This window comes from Myodes glareolus, chromosome 8 (assembly GCF_982192425.1).
Source record: "Myodes glareolus chromosome 8, mMyoGla1.1, whole genome shotgun sequence".
NCBI lineage: Eukaryota > Metazoa > Chordata > Mammalia > Rodentia > Cricetidae > Myodes > Myodes glareolus.
In genome coordinates this window covers 92607136-92626329 of record NC_142033.1, presented here as the reverse complement: position 1 = coordinate 92626329, position 19194 = coordinate 92607136, and the positions used below count along the sequence as shown (strand labels likewise).

The 19194-nt window shown below is 45.8% G+C and overlaps 1 protein-coding gene across 1 annotated transcript in view; it reads right to left on the bottom strand.

Annotated features, from left to right (window-relative positions):
- The window catches only part of Pus10 (pseudouridine synthase 10), a 73945-nt gene that overhangs the window by 4898 nt on the left and 49853 nt on the right, over window positions 1-19194 (bottom strand). Inside the window, exons 9-16 of the mRNA XM_048435369.3 lie at window positions 17610-17674; window positions 14992-15077; window positions 14018-14143; window positions 10616-10672; window positions 9649-9725; window positions 9507-9562; window positions 7774-7891; window positions 3239-3381 (exon numbers count right to left, since the gene is read on the bottom strand). Of these exons, the coding sequence (XP_048291326.1) occupies window positions 3239-3381; window positions 7774-7891; window positions 9507-9562; window positions 9649-9725; window positions 10616-10672; window positions 14018-14143; window positions 14992-15077; window positions 17610-17674 (728 nt within the window). The remainder of the gene's footprint in view (window positions 1-3238; window positions 3382-7773; window positions 7892-9506; window positions 9563-9648; window positions 9726-10615; window positions 10673-14017; window positions 14144-14991; window positions 15078-17609; window positions 17675-19194) is intronic.

Here is a 19194-nt window from a genome sequence, read left to right as displayed (position 1 = left end):
CCGCCAACGATGGGGTTCCTTGTAACACATTGGCATTAAGATGGGAGGAAGAATTAAACTATTTAGTCTTCTTAGAAAGTCTACTTGATACTTATTATTTACACATGCATGTGTGTCTTTGAGTGTACACCAAGCATGAATGATGGCAGAGGTCAGAAAAGGTGTTCAAGCCTGCCCTGAGGCTGCAGCTACGGGTACCTGGGAGCAAAAGAATTAAGTTTTTTTGCTTGTTTGATTTTGTTTGCTTTTTGTTTCTATCTGTGTGTATGCTCCTGAGTTTTTTGCCACATACCCCAACCTGGCCTTGGAGCCACTGTGCAGTCCAGGCTGTCTTGAGCAGAAGCAAGCCTGAATAACAGGTCCAGTGTGAACCGCACCTGGCTAGATTCTTTTGGGGGCTGTTTTAGCAACTTTGTGTTCTCTACATAGATCTTTACATTTTGAAGGCAATGGTTAAATCTGGCATTTGTTCTTAATAAGATTAGCACTCCACAACATGCTACTGCAGCCCTGATGTCATCTGAAAAATAACACAAAAACACCGCATTAGTGAAAGCAGAAGTCAGTGGAAGTGGTTAATGGTGTTTGTACAGGAAAACAAACGACTTCTCAGCACTGGCTGAGAGGCAACAGTGCAAGCTTTTTCGCCTTCTCCCCCATAATATGTTTTGGCGCAAACAGAAGACAAACAATGATCCTGTGGCTCTTTTTTTCCTTAATTCATAATTTCTCCTCAATTGCCGTTTTTCTCCCCTCATTTTCTTCAGAGAAAGGCAGTAATGAGGAAGGAAGCAATGGAAAGTCTGGCCTGTACTCGTGCTGGAGAGACCGGATGGCAGGCAATGAACCTGGCCGCGGTGCTGAGCCACGTGAGACTGAGACGGCACAACATGAACTGCGCACATCAGGCCACACACTACAAGAACCATGTGGTAGCTGGAGTTTGACCAGCTCTTCTTGGCTAGCGTATTAAGTACATATATGTAGCTGTTTCCAAAAATGTCTTAACAGGATTGAAAACGTGCTAGTTTTCCAAAGACAAAGCATTCCTTCTTGGCATGTAAAATTAAAGACAGAGTTAGTTTTGTTTCATTTTTATAATCTGGGGGCAATAGGAAAACCAGGCATGGTGAGACATGTCTGTAATCCCAGTAATTGGAAGGCAGAGGCAGAATCTTGAGATCAGGGACAGCCTAGGATCCACAGTAAGAAGCAGTCTTAAAAGAAAGCAAATTCTAAGACTGCCGGAGCTCTCTGATTCACTGTGTTAGAAACCCAGTTCTGATCTTGAAGCCGCAAGTTGGAACCGATCAGTATCAGCTTTGGCAGGTAGCTATTTAAAACTCCAAGTGCCAACCTTCTATTTTATTGTTTTTATTGACCTATACTTTTCTCCCCACTCTTCCTCCCCCTCCCCTTCTACCCTCTCCCATGACCTCCACGCTCTCAATTCACTCAGGAGATCTTGTCTTTTTCACCTTCCTATTTAGATCCACGTCCTCTTTGTTGTCTAGTTTCTCTGGGGTTGTGACCAATAGGCCGGTTTTTCTTTGCTTTAAGTCTAAAAGCCACTTATGAGTGAATACGTATTATAGTTGTCTATTTAAAACACGGTCAAAATTTTGGAGTTTTGAAACTCCTAACACTGACAAATTATTGCTTAAGTAGGTAAGATGTAGTTTTCACACAGCCCTGCACATAAGCTATAATCAATATGTCAAGAAGCACCGGGCACAGCATGTGTCCATATTCCTTCCATCCTGGAGGCAGAGACTGGGAACCGCTTAAGTGTTAGTGATGAGCCTGCCTGGGCAACACGGTGAGCGCCTGTCTCAAATTCTAAAGAGGGTAAAATATCTGCTCCCTTCTATCTCCTGTGTTTACTCAGTTGGGCAAACACTTGAAATAGTTAGATGTCCAAATAGGGTTATGAACATGTGACTTGTAAAATGTGTAAAGACGGCAAATGAATCAATGAAAAGTACTTCCTGAGTCTACTATATGCTAAACAATGGGTAAGACACAGCCACAGAACTGCAAACTTTAAAGTTGGCATTGAACTGATAGACACTTCATGGTTTAAAATACTATTCTGAAATACAAATGGGAAAACAGACTTCAAACAAAAAGTATTGAGTCCCTAAGATGGCTGAAAGACCCTTAAGGAAATGCTCAACCTCCTTAGCCACCAGAGAAATGCAAAGCAAAACAATTCTGAGATTCCAACTTATACCTGTAAAAACGGCCAAGATCAAAAACACTGATGAAAACTTATGCTGGAGAAGATGTGGGGTAAAGGGAAGACTTCTGCATTGCTGGTGGGAGTGCAAACTTGTACAGCCACTTTGGATATCAGTATGAAAATTTCTCAGAAAATTAGGAAACCATCTACCTCAAGACCTAGCAATACGGCTGTTGGGTATATACCCAAAGGATGCTCAATCATACCACAAGGACATGTGCTCAACTATATTCATAGCAGTATTGTTTGTCATAGCCAGAACCTGGAAACAACCTACGTGCCCCTCAACCAAAGAATGGATAAAGGAAATGTGGTACCTTTACACAATGGAGTACTACACAGGAGTAAAAAATAACGACATCTTGAAATTTGCATGTAACTGGATGAATCTACAGACCATTTTGAGTGAGATAACCCAGACCCAGAAAGACAAATATGTACTCACTCATATGTGGCTTCTGGGCATAAAGCAAAGAAAAAAACAACCTACAGCTTACAATCCCAGAGAACCTAGACAACAAAGAGGACCCTAAGAGAGACATACATGGATCTACATAGAAAGGAGAGAAAGACAAGATCTCCTGAGTAAATTGAGGGCATGGGAATCACAGGATAGGGTAGAAGGGGAAGGGGAGGAAGGAAGAGGAGCAGAGAAAAATGTATAATTCAATAAAAACAATAAAAAATTAATTAAAAAATAAAAAAGTATTGATTCTACTTCAAAAATATTGAATGAATACACTCAAATCCTTTCCCCCCCAAAAAAATCCCAGACCACCTGAGGTGGCACAGGCCTGTCATCCCAGCACTTGGGAGGTGGAGGCAGGAGGATCAGGAGTTCAAGGTCAGCCTGGAGCACCTGAGACCTGGGGTACATAGGAATACATCTCTAGCAAATAAGTGTCTCCTAGATCATTGAACCTGTTGTCTAGGGCAGCATTAACTCTCCTGGTCCCGTTCTGGTTAGGGCTCTGCAATGCAGAGGCAGAAGGATACGTTCCAGCTTGGGTCTTCAAATACAGACGAAAATGATGCTCGTCCAGGTACTGTGTCTCCATGGAGTGAATGGCCCGAGTTCTCACAGCCAAAGGCCTTCGGTGGAGGACCCGGAGAGGAGTTTTCTGGTCAATCTTTAGGTCCTAGAGGAGGATATCACACAATCACAAAGTCATCCACAGCTCACCACGTGAGTTCCCATTACTGTCAGACTAGGATGGGAACTTGGTAAGACAGAGCCAGCTGCATCTCCTTAGGCTCTATGGGACGTCTCATCTGAATACTACAACCCCATCATAAGCTGGGGGCTGGGAAGGGAATGACCCCATGGGCTCTTCTGCCCTGACACTTAACACATCAGTCAGGATCCTGACATAGGACCTTGCTAGAAGACAACATTTGTTACCTTTGTTTTCTGATGCCACGAAGTGATTGACACAAAAGTGAGGACTTTGGGCTGAAGAGAAGTGGGGGCTCAGAGGTGGGAGCTGAGTGTCACTTGTGCGTGTGGGGAGCGTGCACACCTTACGGAACAGCAGGCATCTACTCCAGGGTCTGCTGTACAACAGACTGTGTCTGGAGAAGGTCTGACGCTTTCACGCAGTGAGTATAGAGCGGTCTGGACAGTGACGCAAGGTCTTCCAGTATTGCTCAGCCCAGTTTACAAAATTCTATTCACATGTGTCTTAGCAATTCAGATTTTCAGTGATACAGGCTGCTTTTTCTTATAATTACATCAAATTAGAGATTCCCCTGTATGTTCGGTGATACAGATTAAGGAATAGGGATTAATACTATAAAAGGTCAACTACTTCAAATTTTTAAAAATAGATTTTGGGCAAACCAGACAAGTTGGTTCTTAAGAACTCTGACTTCTCTGCAGCTTCTTGCTGGTACAGCTCCTCCTAATTTGCATGATGAGTGAGCAGCCAGGGCTTGGCTAAGGAGGGAAAGGCTTCAGCCTGCATTCCCTTCTGGACACCAAGGGTGAAGAACAGGTTCTGACAAAGGCCACACTTGAAGGGTAGGAGTCAGCAGCTCCACCCACCGTGATTTTTACGATTCTATAATTCTTATGAGATGAGCTATCTCTATGGGGCTTGACTTTCTCTAGTCAAAAAGACAAATGTTTTCAAGAATGAGCTGTGATGAAGAGTTATAAAGATGTATATGGAGACTCAGAACAGAAACAGCCAGACTTTACATCAGCAGCTGTGACCTGGCAGTGGTGGCGCACGCCCTCGATCCCAGCACTCTGGAGGCAGAGGCAGGTGGGTCTCTGAGTTTGAGGTCAGCCTGGTCTATAGTATGAGTTCCAAGACAGCTACATGGTAAGACCTTGACTTAAAAAAGGAAAGGAGGGGAGGGAGGGTGGGAGGGAGGGAAGGGAAGAAATAAATAAAAACAAGCAGCTATCTAGTGAGAACTCTCCCCCCCACCCCGCTTCTGTTGCCTGACTCCCAGGACTGAGGAGGAGCCCACCAGCAGGGCCAGCAACACAGCACTCCACAGGACACAGGCCCATGTGTCCTTTGTGGTCCTCTCTCTAGACCACAGAAGGAAACCATCCCGCCCACTCAGCTCTGTGCTGCGCTATCCACACTGCTGAATTTTTAGAAACGCACACAAGCACAGGTTTTCCTTAGAAGCAGTCTGCCCTTTAAAAAGAGGCAGCAGGCAGCAAACCTGCAGCAGTCTCTTTCTCAGAAGAGAGAAGTAACTCAGCTTTTATCTATAGGCCAATGGGAATTTTATAAACTATAACACTGTTACTAGAAACCCACCAAGTCCAGCAAGTGTGTCTGGAGTAGTCTCTTACCACTGTCTATGCCCCTATACAATCACCTCTCTAGGTAACTTTTTAGTCAGATCTATGGTAACCCCCAAACTACACTTTTGTTTATTTGTTTGTGCAGTGCTGGGAATCAAACACAGGGCCTGCACTAGGCAAGCACTGTGCCACCGAGCCACACCCCCAGCTCTTGGATCTATTTTTAATGGATTTATTTTTCACTGAACCTCAATGCCAGCCTGCAACACCCTCCCCCCTTTTTATAAAAGTCAATTTCTATTTTAGCAGCATTCTAAATGAGCATCTACAATTTTGGTGAGTTTTTGGTTTTTTTTTTTAGACAGACAGGATCTCACTATGTAGACCCAGCTGGTTTTGAATTCAGAGATCTGTCTGCCTCTGCTTCCTGAGTGCTGGGATTAAAGACAAACACCATTATATCCAGCTGATTTATACATCTACGACAGAATATATGATTTTACAAAGTCCATAGATCTGTCTGTATTCTTAAAAATATGCCTGTATTGTATCTGCTTCCCTGGGGCTGGAGATGTAGTTCGTTTGGCACAATGCATGAAGAGCAGGCATGAGGTCCCTGGGTTCAGCCCTTAGCACAGCATAGAAACAGGCACGGTGACACACACCTGGAACCCAGCACTCAGGAGGTGGCCACACTGCGAGCCTCAGGTCAGTCTTGGCCACATGATAACCTGTCTCAATTAAAACGAAACAAACCCAAACTCCTCTCCCGAGGGCCCTGGGCAAAAGCACCAAGACTGTGGAGGTGACAGGCGTCCCCAGGGGACAAACCACGTGTGCTTTCCCTGCAACACTGCCACCTGTCACTTCACTTCTGCCTCCTGAGTCAGATTCAGACCCTGCATGTCTTTCCCCAACATGTCTGATATGTACAGCCCCACTAACCCAGATTATGTGAGATCATATCCTGCTTCTGGTTTTATTTTTAGTAGCTACAAGACGCTTGCTCATTCTACCACTAGCTCATTCAACGTTTTTCTGTATGTTTGCTTAGTCTTACCACACGGCCCAGGCTGGTCCTGAACTCATCCCGTGCGAGCATTGCCACCATACCAGCTAATGTCATTTTCTTTCCAGTTTTGTCCTTGTTGATTCTGCCATTTTGAGCAAAGTTAGAAACCCTCCTTTCATGCACAGCCTGACACAGGGGTCATGCTCCTGCAGCAAGGTTGTCAACAGCCGGGGTGGGTACATCGGCGCAGTCTTTGCTTTTACAGTCTCTGTCGCTGCCTTCCCAGTCTGAAACACTTCCCATGTCTTCCGCTCCCCTCCCTCTCGACCAGACCCACCGTCTGCTTTACTGGCTTACGGAAACAGAGCAATGTCATGTATTACTTTGTCCTGGAGGTGGGGCAGCACTCCAGATGATTCTTGGACATTTGGAATTGTCCTTTTCAATCATCTATTCAGATCCTTTATCCATTTTTTTTATCTATTCACAACTATACTTTTCATGACTAGATGTAAACCATAAGAACTTCTACCATATTGTTTTCTGCAAAGCCACACGTGTGTGTACACACAGCACATCTGGATGTGCTAAAGTCACATGGCCCTCTACTTATTCTTAAAGCTTTCCTCTTAGCACTTAGGATAGCATTTTCCCCATTTGCTCTCTGAGATAGTGAGGGTCTTGCTGTATTTCCCAGTGGCCTCACACTTGTGGTCCTCTGCCTTCATAAGCCACCACTCCCAGCTCCACCACATAATTTTAAAGACCTGGGTAGTAAAGCTCCAGACATCTTACATACATTTTTGTGCTCATTTATGCTCACACAATCCTCACATTTGCATTGAGTTCTCTCTCTCTCTCTCTCTCTCTCTCTCTCTCTCTCTCTCTCTCTGTGTGTGTGTGTGTGTGTGTGTGTGTGTGTACTAGGACCACAGGTGTCAGTGCTGGGGTTAAGACACACATGACTATGCCTGGTTCTAACGTGAAGCTGAGATCCAGACTCAGGTCCTCATGCTTGCCCACACAGGCTCTTACCCACAGGGACTGTCTTTACAGAAGAGAGACGAGAACCATCGACAGAACAAGCAGGTCCTTTACAGTGGCATGCTCACAAAATACATGTGTTTCATAGAATCATTACATTTTATTCATTCATGTATGTAATTTTAGCATCAATTCTATAAAATAATTTTATTGTATATTTAATCTTACAGATAACCAAATATAATAGCCCTACCGAGCATTTTCTATGTGGTTGATACCATTTGAAATACTTTGTACAATTGAACTAAACTAGTTTTTCTAAGTTAATTTCACAGATGAAGCATAGAGGTCAGGAGTTTGTTCAGAGTTGCACAACTATGATGCAGACCCAGGGTTTAAGCTCATGAGTCTGTCCTCAGAATCAGCAGTACGCAACACGGCTGCTGCTTCTTCTTCTTTTGTTTTTTAAAGACAGGGTTTCTCTGTGCAGTCCTGACTGACCTGGTGCTCACTCTGTAGACCAGGCTGGCCTCGAATGCAGAGACCCACCTGCCTCTGCCTCCCGAGTGCTAGGATTAAAGGTGTGCGCCACCACCACCCACTGAAACCCTCCTTCTCCAAAGAGTTTTCCAGTGAACTGGAAAGCCGGAATTTGAAGGCACGTCACAAAGCCCAGGTGCTGTGGCTTGCTGGTAATAAACTAGAAGACAATGGGCTTTTTAATATGCAGAAGAAAAATAAAACAAACCAGAGCTGCAGGCAAAGTACCTTGAGGTCATTTAGGAACCCAATGTCGTTCTTCTGGATGGCTTTATTCGTCCAGATCAAGGCGCTGTAGGTCTTGCTCTTCCCTTCTTCTCCTTCCTTCATATACCCTATGGCCTCCCTGATACCAGCAACAAAGGAGAGCTTGTCTCAACACAGAAAATACACGCAGACCTGGGCCCAGATCTCTGCTCCCTCCCAACAGCTTGGTCGAGGTATAACCTGCATATATTCCCCCCAGCGATGAATTTTATTGTTTCTGGAGCTAAGCATCATCTAACTCCCACTGCCCCCAGAAGGACCCTCATACCCATTGGCACTTTCTTCCCATTCCTTTCCCAAGCCCAAATGATCCATCACTACCTGCCTTCCTATCTTTATCATTTCCCTAAGCATTTCCTACTAGGTACAACTACAGAGGGGTGACCGGCTCCCGCCACGTCATAACGCTGCCAGGGTCTAGGTGCGTCTCTGGGGCAGTGTGACTCACTACTCCACACCTCTTCATTTTCGAAGAACAACAAAACAAACAAACAAATCATACTACAGCAGAGGGGCAAGTAGTAGGTTCCCCTTAGTCATGGATTCATTTTGTCTGCTGTCAACCTCCGACAGAAAATATTATGTACAAAAACTTAAAAATAGGCAATTGATGCTTACCTTTTTAAAAAATATTGTCCTGTTTTATTATTAGCTACTATTTTTATGTTTTTTAGATTTCTTCCTATTGCATGTGTATGTATGTATGTATGTATGTCACATGAGTGCCTGGTGTCCTTGGATGTCCAACAAGGGAGTCAGAGCCCCTGGAGCTTGAGTTACAGGTTGTGAGTCACCGTGTGTGCTGGGAACTGAACCCAGGACCTGCAAGAACACTCAGTGCTCTCTTTGGTCCTGATTTGTGCTCAGTTTTTTTTAGTCAAACCTTTTCATCAGTTATGTACAGGAAAAGCACACTATTTATAAAAGTCAGTATTATCTGCAGTCTCGGGTGTCCATCAAGTCCCGGAACACATCTTCCAAGGACAAGAAGGGATAACAATCTCACGTTGTGTTTTTCTATAGATAGACAAGTGGTATCTTCTTCTTCTTCTTCTTCTTTTTTTTTTTTTTTTTTACTTGACTTGACTGGATATAACAGTCTTATGTAACCCAGGCTGGCCTCAAATTCACTATCTGGCTAAGGATAGTCCTGAATTCAGCCTTGCTGCCTTGGCCTCCTAGTTAGAATTACAGACTTGTGTGCCCACTGCTACTTCTCTCCCTGTGGAGACACTACTGTGACAGCCGTGTGAGTCTTGGTTGATCATGTCTGCAGCTGAGGTGGAACTGCTTGGTCCTCCAGTCCTCCTATGTGTGGATTCCTGACAGATGGTCACGGTGCCATTCGAAGCAGCCACTTTCGGTCCCGTCAGCAACGCACAGGGCACTGTCTCTGTGCCCTTGCCAGCACGTGCTATTTTCTTTCTCTGCCGACTGCCATCCGCGTGGGTGTGAACTGGGCGTTCAGCTCACTGCGGCTCTGACCTGCACGGCCCTAGTGTAAATGCTGGGCACCATTTCACGTTCATGGACGACTCACACGTCCTCCTTGGAGAAATGTCTACTTAATCATTTTCCCATTTCTTAATTGGGGTTAGATTTTTTTTCTTAATATACTCAGTATGCAATTCCCTTACCAAATATATGATCTATGAGAGCTTCCCTTCTGGAATCTCCAGCACAGCCATCCTCACCTGGTGACAAGCTGCAAATCACGTACTTGGATTTTGTCAGATGCCTTATTAATTTTCTGTAGCAGCAAAGAAGGAAAAACAATGACCACCTGTAGCTCAGTCACGGGACTGCACAGACCCGGTGCCCCACACAAGTGTTTACCTGCTGGAGCTCCTTAACTTCTTGAGAAGTGAAATGAACTCTGTGAGGATTTAGCAGCTCCACTGCAAACGGCCTTCCTGGCAGCACACGCCCACCGTGAAACAGAAACGTGTTGATGGAAGTCAGCATTCGGGTAAAGGCAGGAGGTGTGAGATAGGGGCTGAGCTCTAGGGGACTGAAAGTTTGGCGGCATGACTCTATCTGGGGGAGGAGAGGATGTGTGAACGGGTAAAGGGGCTTTTGGGGGACTGCAGCAGGAAGGTTGCTATGTGAAAAGATCGCCTTCCCAGAGGTCCACACACAAGCCTGTGTTAATAAAATTTAAATAACCACTAATTAAGTTGCTTACATGAATGGAACTAACATTGTCACGGAGAGCAATGCCCAGATATAACAAGGTGAGATCCGTTCTCTCAGTTAATCTACTAGTGACATGGAACAACTGAGCATCAAACAGCTCAGAATTAATTCTCATTATCTTTCTTATAACTCAACAAGATAAGAACGAGGAATGAAGGTTAAAAGAGAAGAATCATTTTCAAATAAAGAACTAGTAACTTTTGAGATATTCTTTGTTTGTTTTTCGAGACAGGGTCTCAATAAAGCCCTGGCTGTCCTGGAACTCGCTCTGGCCTCGAACTCAGAGATCTGCTGCCTCTGCCGCCCAAGGCATGGGCCACCACTAAAATGGAGTAACTAGTAAACTTTGAGGAAAAAAAATATTTCCTTCTTCACGTATATGTAAATCCATTACAGCTCCCAGGCCTGTGATAAGGACGTCTCTAAATAGGTGACTGCAGCTCAGATACAATTCAGTCTACAGAAGCGGCCGCACAACCCACATGGTTTCCCCCCACCCCCACCCCGGAGGAGCCTAGGACCTCCCACTGTTCTAAGTGACTACAGTAAGCTACTGCCTCACAGGGGATCAGCTGGTTCAGGTCAGGTGGTGCTGACGCCATCTTACCATTCCCTAACGTTCTCACGTCTACGTCTTCTCTTCCAGAGGATGAGAAATTAAAACCTGTAAGAAGCAGAACAAGAGGGGAAAAGATGAGACAGCAGCCCTAGTATACTTTGTTCCAACCGCTGGCAGAAATCCAACTTAAGATCTTGTGGTTCCAGCAATCCATGGGATAAAGATCACCTACCTCTAATCTCAACCTTGGCTAAAAACAGCAATGACACTGGTGAGTACTACTCAATATGTGCCAGGTACTGGGGTAAGATCACACACACACACATCATTTCATCCTTATTATAGCTTCATGAAGCATTAAACAAATGAACATTGCGCTTCATAGACTTAGGTAATATTCCCAGGGTCAAATAATCCCGTGGCAGGGCTATATATTTCTGACGTTAAAGCCAGAGTTTAACTAGCATCTATGTCCCCATCATAGAAAGGCAAGACTGGAAGCAAGGCCCGCTCCCTGGCCACGGGCTTGTGGCAAAAACGTGGCCTTTCTCTTTAAAGTAAGCAAGCATAACAACAGGAACAATCGTGTTAAAATTAAACTCTATAAAAAAGTGAGAGAAGAAAGGTCTAACCTTTAAATAGCAAATTAATTATATAACCAAAGCCAACATGTGGCCATGTTAAAGCTGCTGTACAATCCAGGGTGAATTTATCAGCACAGATCAAACGCTGAGGATGTCAGACAGGGAAAACAGAGAGAGATGCAGAGATAGAGATCCCGCCGAAGGCTTTGTCGCCACAGCAAACATGAGCAGGCCTGACTCCAAAGGCTTTCAGACAGGTTGCCACTGGCACTGTCTTCATCTTCCTCCTAAGGAAGGTGAGCCTGGCAGGAGGAATCATTGCCAAAAGTCACATCAGAGTAAGAAATACAGATCTGGTGGCGAGGCTAGAGGACAGGCACTCTAACACCAGGACCACCTAACCACCAGGTTACAAGCCAGAGGACAGGCACTGACACCAGAACCACCTAACGTAGGCAGCGGAGCTCAGATCAAGGGCTGGGAAGGGCTGGGAGGGGTTGGGAGGCTTTGGGAACCCTGTGGTCTATACAGTGATGACATTGAAGGTCTCTGAACAAAGAGGAAGGAGGTCAGAATGGTTCTGGGCCACAAGAGCGCTGGTGCTCGGTCAATGTGTACTGCGGCAGTGTGCTGTGCTTGATGCTGGACAGAGGTAAACAGGTAGCACAGACCTAATCCCCAGAGTCACCATTTAAGGAGAATTAGAGAGTATAACGTGACATGGAGACACAGGGCAGGAAACAAATGTAAGAACATTCCTGCACTAGGAGCACAATCCTATTTTTCAGCCTTTATTCTATGTGTACACATGTGTGTGATGTGTTTGTGAGTACAGGCATTCTCTGGGAACTAAATAGTCCAAACTGAAGACTATTTCTATGAATTCTCAAAGAAAGAAAGCGAGACAGCTCTGCCAACTGCATCCCCCCCCCCCCCCGCAGCCCCGCTCCAAACACACACCCACAAAATTGAGCAAAGGTTCTTTACTCTTTTCTTTCTGGTGCAGTGCTGTGGAATAAAGCCAGAACCTAGTGCACATCTTCAGCCTGAGATGCTTTTACGGTGAGCTTATTTTCAAGTCTTCAGAAAAAAGTAGCAGCTCACAGATATTAAACAGGTAAAAGTTCATAGCAACGCCGCAGAGTCTTTCTTTTTTCTCTGTTCAGAAAATAATTCATGGCAGATAGGGAAACAGCTGAGTCACGTGTCTCCTGTATAAGCACCAGGAGTCTAGGTCACGGACCAGCTCCGTGCAAGCACCAGGAGTCTAGTGCACGGACCAGCTCCGTGCAAGCACCAGGAGTCTAGTGCACGGACCAGCTCCATGCAAGCACCAGGAGTCTAGTGCACGGACCAGCTCCGTGTAAGCACCAGGAGTCTAGGTCACGGACCAGCTCCGTGCAAGCACCAGGAGTCTAGTGCATGGACCAGCTCCGTGTAAGCACCAGGAGTCTAGCGGGAGTTATGGCTCCACAATAGGAGCACATGTGGCTCACAAACACCCAGCACTCCCGCTCCAGGGGACAGAATGCTCTTATCCTCCATGAGCACAGCATTCATGTGCTTGCCTCACCACCCACCCCACCCCCACACACTACATAGTTTAAAAAATGAAAATCTTTTTAAAAAGGAAGTGAAGTGAAAGGTGAGAACACGCATCTGTACCCTACTTGGTGGGTATGGGGACTATAAGCAGACCCCTGGACCTCACTGCCTAGCCAGTCTAGCCAGTGTGGCCTTGTCTCACAAAGTGACGGGGAAGCAACTGAGGAAGACAACCCACGTTGCGCTCTGGCCTCCATGTGCACACCCATGTGCACGCACACACAGAAGGAAACAATTTGCATACGCCTTTAAAGGTGGGAGCGGCTGGACAGCTGGGTCAGCAGTTACGACCGCACTGCTCTTGCAGGGGACCAGAGTCCAGTTTTCAACGCTCACAGAAGCTCACAACCCCCTGGAAACTCCAGATCCCAGGGACCCACAGACATCCACACTCGTGTGCAGGCACTGACACAGAAACATGAGTAAAAATAATAAAGAACAAAAGGGAAGCTCCCCCTTGACAGACAGTAAATCATAAAGGAGACGCGGCCTAGTATCCTTTCTTCCTAATGAGTCAGCAGGGACAGCACTGCCTATCTAGACCTGGGCCTGACTTAGCGTGTGCTCCTCAGTATTTCTCACAGAGAAAGGGAGTGTCGAGCTGGTCCATAGAAGGCCCTACTGTGCCAGCAGCCCCGCTCTTAAGACTGGCACTGACCACTGCCTGCACTTTTCTCCTTCTATATCCCACATAACGTGACAGACTTTACTAGGCGCTGCCTTTGATTTCCAGGCCTGTTGAGACAAGGAGAACATAAGCTTCCTCAGGCCTGACTCATCCCACAAACATGGCTCATTAGTGGGAAATTAAAGCACAACACACACCATAAAAACCTCTAGAAGATGGCTGCTCTCGATGTATTTGCCCTTCATGAACTTCAATCTAAATCACTCCATAGGTCAGGGCAGAAACTCCTCAACAAGCACTGGACATAAACGTCACAACTTCTTCCTATTTCCCCAATGAATCTATGGCTGAGGTGTGCCAAGGTTAGGGCTTAGTGCATTTGTCTAAAACAGTCTTGGTTGTCCTGAGTTTCCCAGGAGAGAGCAGTCACCGAGAAAGGATAGACATCGTTGGGTATCTGGACTAAAATCTAGTCTGAGCCCCAAATTCCGCAAATTAATGATGCCTGTTCTGGGGAAGCCTGGAGCCAGGGAGCCTGGGCTGGGGTGTGACTAGCTAAAGGGAGCAATCTTTCCTGGAGCCACCAGGGGATCTACTCATGAATAACAATGCATGTAGAACAGGAGCACTTACTCTCTGCTTTGAATACAGCCAAGAGATGATCTGAAATTAATTCTTCCACCGAAGATTCCATTTTCCTTTCTCCATCAATTATCCAAGGAGTTTGTGGTAGGTTCCTGGAGTATTTATTATATCTGCCTGCCAAAGAAACATCAGATAGTAGGACTGAATGCTGTGGTCAATATATTAGGGTAAAAGGACAAGTAGCTATTTAGTAAGCTTGATGTTCTACATGCTAGGATAGAAAATGGGGCCTTTAACTAAGAAACAGTCTAACTTGGGAAGCCATAACATAGACATGAAGATAGTTAAATAAGGTTTAAAGTAATAATAGAATAGGTACCTTAGAAACATAGAGACAGGGTATGAAATGAGTGAAATGATTTAATAATTTGACTCAGTGACTGGAAAAGTCAGATGTATTGTGGAACACAACAATCATAGAAAAACTTGCTTTAACAGATAACTAATAGTAATTTAAATATAATGGTCATTGGTGATGATGTATTGTAGGGAATTACAATTGTAAAAAGTTTAAGAATTTGTAAGTTAAAAAAAAAACTCCCTAACACATTGTGACTCACTGCCTTATGAATAAAGTTCCCACAAGAACGCTGCTGCAGCCGTGGACACAGTCTGAGGAGGCAGTCAAGGCTGCAGAGCGACTCCCTTCAAGCTTTCCCTATGCAGCAACCACAGCTTTTAAAACACAACAAAAACCTGCCTGCTCTACAGCAATCAGGAAAGTCACACACCACCGTCTTCTCTGGATAACGCTGAGTGTTCATTCAAAGAGAGTGCAGTAACATTAGTTCTTTGAAGTCTGCCTCCCAGGTGACTGAGCACCCTCTGCCTGGTTTGCTCTGCATCTGGCCATTGGGAGGAACGGGGCGGGGGGGGGGGGGGGACACGACAGCCAGAGAGCAGGTGTGGACACGTTCAGGAAGGGGCTGACAGGACGTGGGCATCCGAGAGGAGATAGTTACCAGCAACAAAAACAGCACCGTGAGTGCATTCAATTTCCAGGACAGTGCACGCAGTCTTAGGTGAGTTTGGAGGACGAGGGAATTGCCTGCAAAACAGAGTAAATTTTATGGACACTAATACTTGAGACATGTATCACCAAACAGGTGAGTCTGCACTGTACAAGAAACACAGTTGAGCCCCAAAGACTATACCTCTTCCCACATTCAAGCGTAAAGCAAAAAGGGTTCTTCAGGCCTTTACTACTTTTCAAACTTTACTGTTTTATTTTAAAAACTTACTTCTTTTTATTTTATGTGTATGGATATTTTGCCTGCATGTGTGTCTGCGTACCACATGTGTACTGTCTATGGAGACCAGAAACCGTCATTGATCCTGGGAATTGGATCCAGGTCCTCCGAAGAAGCAGCCAGTGCTCCTAATCACTGGGTCATCCTCCAGTCCCTATGCTCTGTTTATTTTGAGACAGGGGGTCTCACCCTGTATCCCAGGTTGGTCTGGAGCTCACTATGTTGCACAGCCTGGTCACAATTCATTTGCCCCGGGTTCCTGAGGTCTAGGATTACAGGCCTAAGTTACCATGGTAGCTGCAGAGGACTACCCCTCTAAGATTTAGTTTTATGATGCCAGGCAGTGGTGGCACACGCCTTTAATCCTGGCACTCAGGGGGCAGAGGCAGGCTGATCTCTGTTTTCAAGGCCAGCCTGGTCTAGAGAGCAAGTTCCAGGACAGAACAAAGATTTTATCTTATTTATCTGTTTGCTTAGTTTTTTTTTTGTTTGGTTGTTTTTTTTTGCAAGGTAGGGATTTATTTATTTACTTGTTTCTTTATTGGTTTTTACAAGGCAGGGTTTCCCAGTAGCTGGCCTCCATAGGCCAGTCCTGGAACTCACTCTGTAGACCAGGCTGGCTTCAAACTCACAGAGATCCACCTGCTTCTGCACCCTGAGTATTGGAATTAGAGGCGTGCACCCCCACTACTCAGCACCAAGATTTAATGACTATTTTGTCTGCATGTTTAACTGTGCACCGGATGTGTGCTTGGTGCTGAAAGAGGCAGCGTGCCACCATGTGGGTGCTGGGAATCAAACCTAGGTCCTTTGCAACAAGCGCTTTTAATCACGGAGCCAACAGTCCAGCCCCTGGAGTGCCACTTCTAACACACAGCAGAGGCACTAAGCAAACTGGGGCTTGGATATTGCTCCTCAGTCAGGGGATCTTTCCCAGAGACAATTTTAACAGCCTTCAGATGTAGGGGAAATCCACATACACAAAGCAGAAGCCCCTCCAGACTCTCCGACCAGCGGCTCTATCTGGTCACGTGCTGCTGCCAAGCATGAGGCTTAACTGCTTGGGCAAAGCTGGACTGCAGTGGGAAACTGCTCCACCTGGGGGGTCTGTCCTGCCTGTGGGGGTCCTCCACTACTGCCCCCTCCCTTCCTTCTCATTTCAACTATGACACAGACCCAGGAAAAAGTGGAAAGTTGGGGTGCCATTCTCTTAGCTAAGGGGATTCGTCTGAGGACGACAGGGAGCAACGACTTATCCTCTGTCCACTATTTAGAATTTCCAAAGCCGCGAACTGGAGGCTACCTATAAATAATTAAATTCAGATTCAACCCCCAACAGGTGGCTTGGAATTTTTCTACGATTTCCTAAGATGCCTTATCAATGATATCATTCAGAAATCCAAGAACTGGCATTTATATGAAGTATCCTTTTTAATTTTAACTTTATGTGTACGATGTTTTGCCTGCATTTATGCCAATGCACTATGTGCCTGCCTGGTTTCCACAGAGGCCAGAAGGGGCCATCAGATCCCCGGCTGTGTGCTGCTGTGTGGGAGCTGGGACTGGACCACGCCCATCTCGCCAGTCTCTAGATAAAGTATTCTTGACTTTTCAAAGATTAATAAAAACATTTCCATCATGAGACTCATTTCTTTTTAGTTCATCATGATGTCATTGCTTGATATGTATTCAAGGATTTTCTAGAAGGAAAATTACAATAATTAGGTTTTTAAAAATAACACTGATAATTAAAATACAAAATTTATTGTATTTCTACATATTAGAAAAGGGCACTGAGGTTCAGAAGGAGATGCTGATATAGCTGAGTTCCCACTGTGGACTACAGAATGGATCTGAGGCGAGGTTCCCTGCTCCCAGTTTCCCAGGCCAGTGTTCTTTCTGTGTGAGAGATGGATGGACACACTAGAAAGGGTCAGATGTGGGCTGGAACAGGTACAGCTCTCGACCCATGGGCCGCTAAATTACTAAGCTGAAAACAGAGGCAAGGCAACTCCTTGTTGGAAATCAAATCCTCCTCTCAAACTCAAAAGCTTGGGCTTTGATTCTGGGAACTGAACCCAGGCCTCTCAGCTCTGCCAGGTAAGCGCTGACCACTGAGCCACGCTCTGGCCTCCCCGACTCATAATGATCATTTGATAAACATTTACTGCTACGGCCGCACGTCGGGTGCATTCTAGGGCGAGGAGGAAACTGAGATGCACACGGGCTGGGCAACAGCCAGGATGTCTAAGAGCCAATCCAGAGTGCCTGTGCCTCTAGTGTACCATTATCCCTAAAGTTACACAACGCCTCCTCATTTCCATACTTACGTGAGGAAATCCTCTTCTTTTATCTTATTCAAAGCTTTCAAAACCGCCATTCTGGTGAACACTGACTATATAGGATAAAACAAAAAGAAGATATTTTATCTAGACAAGAGCTAAAATACAGCTAACTAGAGGAATTATAACATCCTACATATTTAAAATCAAGAAATACTTAATAGTCCCAAGAAAGTTATTCAAACATAAGTGCTCTTAGTGCCGGTCTGCACCTGGCCTGCCCTGCAGGTCTTCTCTGTCTGTGTCCGCAATAAAAACAGCGTGGGCAGATGAAGGCACAGGAAGACAGGGGTAGTGGACACTTGTGCCCAGCTCTCTCCCTCCTGTTCAGTACTGTGCACCAAAGTCCCACATCAGGGTGTTTTATCACAGCGACAGGAAAAAGAACTGAGGCAGACACTCCCGAGACTCTCAGTAAAGTCTGCTTTACTGGACAGATAAGTACTGGCTGACCAAATGAGCCATAGATGTTTCTGGAGGACCAAGGATGTGCAGAGACCCAGGAGAGAGTAGGATGGGGCTTAGGAAGATTCTCCCTTTTAGAATGAGGAAGGAGAGAGCGAGGAGGTCACGGGTGGCTGCCCTGCTGCTCCCCTGATGGTTCAGGTTCTTACTCCGATAGCTGACTCCAAGTTTGGATTGACCAAAATAATTAGTAAGTGCTTCAGCTACTGCTCTGTGAGGACCCTGATGTGGAGTTCTTGAGCCTTTGGAGCTGAGGGGAGGGAGGAAAGTGGAAGGGTTCGGAACTCTGGGCAGAGAGGCTCTCGAATGCTCTAGGCAGAGCTTAATGGCCCATTCTGGTCGAGGATGAAAAGACAAGAACACCAAGGGAAATGTGGGAAGCACTGGCCTGGCTCGTGAGGGTCAGGATGGCATAAAGCTTCCACACGGAACTGGACTGGGGCATCCGGGGTATATTTTCCCACGTGGGAAGCAGGGGCCTGGCTCGCGAGGGTCAGGATGGGACAAAGCTTCCATCAGGAACTGGACTGGGGCCATTTGGGGTGTATTTTCTCATGTATACTCCCATGTAAGAATTTCGGCACAGCTGAATTTAAAGGTGATGGATTAAGTTGTTTGGCAGAGGAAATTTCAAGACAGAACATTCGGCTGAGAAAGCAGCTATAGTTATTAAAGAGACAAAGAGAAACCTCCTGCCAAGCATTTGGCCATAGGAAAGGTGTCTTGAAGATAAAATCCTACCCACTGGAGGTTCCATCTTAGGAAGATTCAAATTCATTTGAAGAAAGTAAACCTTAATCGAAGTGGTTCTCAGCTCCTTGAAGGAACTGCCAACGGGGATGTTTCCCCAGGGTCTGCGCACAGAAGCTGAAGCAACTGTGGGCCAAGGGAGCCAGGTGACGTCTGGAGCTGGCAGCAGAACTTGGCAGTGACACAGAACTGTTGCTGTACGTTTAGAAGATGCAAGACCAAGGGGGTCACGGAGCCCTGCCGCGTGGTGTCAGAGAACGGTTGAGGCTGGGCAGTGTGCGGCAGGACAGGAGTCCTGCAAAGGAGCCCTTAGACAGCTACAAGTTCCAGAACAAACCGGCTTATACGGTGAGTTCCA